Source organism: Corapipo altera, unplaced genomic scaffold, assembly GCF_003945725.1.
Source record: "Corapipo altera isolate COAL_440 unplaced genomic scaffold, ASM394572v1 61405, whole genome shotgun sequence".
Lineage (NCBI taxonomy): Eukaryota > Metazoa > Chordata > Aves > Passeriformes > Pipridae > Corapipo > Corapipo altera.
The window spans coordinates 10340-14469 of record NW_020885447.1 but is presented as its reverse complement, the minus strand read 5'-3'; the positions used below and the strand labels follow the sequence as shown (position 1 = coordinate 14469).

The 4130-nt window shown below is 62.0% G+C and overlaps 1 protein-coding gene across 1 annotated transcript in view; it reads left to right on the top strand.

Moving 5' to 3' along the window:
* The first annotated feature begins 1378 nt into the window (after positions 1-1378).
* LOC113940518 overlaps positions 1379-4130 on the top strand; it is a 2885-nt gene continuing 133 nt past the window's right edge. Inside the window, exons 1-7 of the mRNA XM_027631669.1 lie at positions 1379-1739; positions 2217-2296; positions 2489-2614; positions 2757-2836; positions 2954-3074; positions 3388-3477; positions 3884-4095. Of these exons, the coding sequence (XP_027487470.1) occupies positions 1610-1739; positions 2217-2296; positions 2489-2614; positions 2757-2836; positions 2954-3074; positions 3388-3477; positions 3884-4095 (839 nt within the window). The 5' untranslated portion in view covers positions 1379-1609. The remainder of the gene's footprint in view (positions 1740-2216; positions 2297-2488; positions 2615-2756; positions 2837-2953; positions 3075-3387; positions 3478-3883; positions 4096-4130) is intronic.

Genomic DNA, 4130 nt, shown 5'->3' with positions numbered 1-4130 from the left:
CTGGGACTGCTCAGGGCTGGAGCATGGCCCCAGCACAGCCTCTCCCAAAGAAGGACAGGGCAGAGGGGCTCTGGGCTGTGGGCAGCGAGGGCCAGCTGGGCTGGCAGGCAGCTCCGGGGCACCTCTGGGGCTGTCAGAGAGGGGCTGTTCCAGGGCCCTTTGGGCTTCTGGGGGCTTCTTTGGTCTGATTCTGTAGAAGAGACACAGAACTGAGGCAAGAGCAGCAGGATTACAGCTCCTGGCCCTTCAGATGGACCAATGTGGCCGCTCAGCTGGGCTGTGCCAGAAGATGACAGCTCCCAGCATGCTGAGGAGCCTGGCCCTTCCAGCTGGATCCCTGGGGTAGTTTAGTCTAGGCCTTCCTTGGTGAATCCAAGGAATCCCCCTGGGTGCCATCCTCCCCCCTTCAGCCCTAAGCCCCCCCAGGACTCCACCAGCCTGGCAGGGTCACTCAGCTGCCCTGGGGCAGCTCGGGGTGCCATGCAGGGGCCTGGGGTGCGGCAAAGGTCTTGGGAGGGCTCCTGAGCAGCCCGGTGCTGGAAGAGCTGTTGAGTGGGGAAAAGCTCTTGCTGGTCAGTGGGAGAAAGAGAAGAGGCAACAAAAGCCATGGTTTCTGTTCAGCTTGAGCAAACGGTATGCATTTAATGTGACTGAAGGGCTCTGAGGCCAGGCTCTGCAGTGTGGGGACAGGAAAGGGGTGTCCTGGGGTCACACAGGGCTGTCTGAACATGGGGCTCCTTGGGAAGTCCCGAGGAGACACGAGAGCAAAGTGGGGCCTGGAGATACCCTGAGGGCAGCTGGGCGCCCAGGGTTGAGACTGGCCTGTGTGACCAGGGACACCCTGCCTGTTCCAGCCTGCGTGGTGGCTCCCTGGGACCCGTTGCTGGGGGCAGGTGCCATGTCAACAAGCACTGGGACCTGTGGCTAGCGGCCGGCAGCGTGTCACAGAGGGGCCCTTTGTGACACCCACTGCAGCAGGTGTGCTCAGCGCGACCGTGGCCCACGGTGGGTCAGTGTCCGTCAGGACGGCGACCGGACAGGAGAGGAGTGCGGCGCTGGCGAGAAGCCCCCGACTGCAGTCCACATCTTGTCCACGACCCTTGGTGACCCCGTGGGAACTTTGTGTTTTGCTGAGGCGTTTTGCCAAAGCATTTTTGCCTGAGGCATTTGGGCCGAGGCTTTTTGGCCAAGGCGCTTTGCCTGAGGCACTTTGCCTTGGCCTTTTGGTTGAGGTTCTTTGCTTTGGCCTTTTGGCTGAGGCACTTGCCTTGGCCTTTTGGCCGAGGTTCTTTGCCTTGGCCTTTTGGCTGAGGCCTTTTGCCTTTGCCTTTTGGCTGCGGCACTTTGCCTTTGCCTTTTGGCTGCGGCACTTTGCCTTGGCCTTTTGGCCAGGGTGCTTTGCCTTAGCCTTTTGGCCAAGGTGCTTTGCCTTAGCCTTTTGCCTGAGGCACTTTGCCTTGGCCTTTTGGCTGAGGCCTTTGGCTGAGGCCTTTTGCCTGAGGTACTTTGCCTGAGGCGATTTGGCCGCGGCATTTTTCCCCAGGGTGTTCAATTCCACCATTTGGACGCCCTCCGTAGGCAGGCTCCCCTGTGTTCTTTGATTCACAGGATGGAGAAGAGACCTCCCGCCTGCCCCAGGCAGGCCTGGATGGAAGACAGCTCTTCCCAGGAGAGCCGCTCTCCAGGTCTGCAGCTTCCATCCTCCTACGAGGTGACCACCATGCAGCCCCTCAAGCTCGGTGAGTGAGGGGCCCTGTGGGGCTGGGCAGGGCTGGGGCCCACCAGCACACCCTGTAGCACACCGGGATCCCACTTTCCTGGCCAGCTGACAGCGGGGATTCCGGGGATCAGCCATGATGTTGCCTGAAAGCTGGGACTGCTCAGGGCTGGAGCGTGGCCCCAGCACAGCCTCTCCCAAAGAAGGACAGGGCAGAGGGGCTCTGGGCTGTGGGCAGCGAGGGCCAGCTGGGCTGGCAGGAGGCAGCCGTGCTGTGGGAGCCTGGGCCTTTCCTGCCTGTCTGCCATTGCCTTTCTCAGCCCGGGGCACTGGGGCTTTCCCAGGCATGGCAGCTCCTCTGCCAGACACCCTCCAGCCAGGAGCTGCAAGGGAAGTCTGTGCCAAGGCAGTGGGCAGAGAGCTGGGTGGAGGGCAGATATCCTCGACCCCCTCCTCTCACTGGACCCTCTGCAGCTCTCCCTGCTCTTTTCCCCGTTAGATGTCAGCTGGTTGCCCATCTACAAGGAGGAGCAGGAAGCTGTTGATTCCATCCTGGCCTTTGTCACCAGCCCCAACAAGGTAACTGTGGACAGCTGGAGGGCAGCTGTGCTGCTGTCTGCTGGCAGGGGCTCTGCTGCCAGGCTGCTGGAGGGGTGCTGGCAGGGCAGGGCTTCTTCTCCCTCAGGGCACTGTACCCCCAGTGCTGCGGTCCCGCTGGCTGTGTCGGCCCACTCACAATCCGTGTTTGTGTCTCTGTCCCCTGGCTGGCAGGAGGAGAGAGACAAGGCCACATTTCTGCAGAGCATCTCCGTGCTGTGCCGAAGCGCCTTGAAGTACGGCCTGACCCAGGGCCTGGATCTGTTTTGTGACATGTACCAGCTGGCAGAGAACATCAAGGTGAGGGCACTCTTGGCAATGTGTTGAAGGGAGCAAAGCCCCCTGGCACAGGCAGCCTGTGCAGACAGCGCTTGGGCGGGTCAGGGACTGGAGGCCCTGGCTGCTGGCAGCTGCCAGGTGCCATCCCGGTTGTGCTCTGCAGGCGCTGCTGGAAGAAGAGCCAAGGGACCAGCTGTGCACAGACCTTCGGCATCTTTCCATGCTGGCTCTGGAGAAATTGAGGTACCTGCCCATCCGTCATGGGCCCCCTGGCCCAGAGGTCCGATGCCACCTTCACCAGTTGTCGAGGGGCTGCTCCCAGCACCCGTGTGCAACCAGTGTCCTGCCCTCTCCCTGCAGCTTGGTGGACACAGCGCTGGAGGGCAAAGCCAAAAGCCTCCTCCACGCGTGTTTCTCAAGTGTCTTCTGGCTGCCTGCAGAGAAGGAAATGCCAAAAGGGGACCTTGCCCTCTATATGAAGGTAAGTGCTGGGTGAGCTCCAGGGCCCTCCAACCCCTCTGGACTGCTCCCTGGCTACCCCATGGTGCCACAGGAGCAGGGATCCCAGGCAGGGCAGGGTCTTTCCCCCCCTCGTGCCTCTGTCCCCTTCCCGTGGGCCTGGCCGCATCCCGTGCCACAGGCTGCTCTGCCCTCGCAGATTGTCTATGCCCATGTCTCTCCAGGGAAGTGTGGGCATCCTCCTCCTCCTCCTGTGGCACAGGGGGTTCGGGTAGCTCTCCTGGTGCTGGGAAGAACAGCAGAATGACTGCCACTGCTCTCTGTGTTCCTTGCAGACCCTCAACTCCATGGACAGCATGCTGAGGACAGTGGTGCTCAGCTTTCCTGCCTCTCGAGTCAGCGAGGAGCTGCAGGGCATCTTGGAGGTCTGGCACAAGCAAAAAGGGGGGAGTCCCAGAGCTGTTCCTCAGCCTGGAGGGGAGGGTTTGCCCACTCCTGGCTGAGTGTTCCCCAGAGCAGTGCTGAACAGGCAGAGTGCCCTGCAGGGAGGGTGCCCACCTCCTGTGGGGAAGCTGGGGCAGGCCCCAGGCTCTTGTGGAGCACAGGGGCTGCAGAGGGTGGCACCTGCCCTCCTGCCTGACCATGAGGTTGGCTCTGGGCCTTTGTGCCCAACCTGGGCGGGAATCCAGGGGCAGACACCCCACTGCAGGCTTTGCTGGAGGGGAGAGGAAGCCTTGAGGGATGGGGCGAGTGCAACCCAGCAGTGGAACTGTGCTGCTGCTGGTGTTGGAGTCTGCTCCCAGGGCTCACCCACTGCTTCTCTTGTCCCAGCTGCTGCTGGACTTCACCAGATGCGAGAGAGAGGCTGTGAGGGAGAGGGCCATGGCAAGGATCGATGTGCTGACCCGTGTGCTGTCCGACTATTCCACTCTGCAGGTAAGGACCAGGCCCCCTCCAGCCAGGCCATGCCCCCATCCCTGCTGCTCTCCATGCCAGGGCTGCTGCCCACATGGCTGCTCTGAGAGACGGGGATGCAGGGCTCTGCAAAGCCTGCACTCTCCAGCAATCCAGCCCTGGG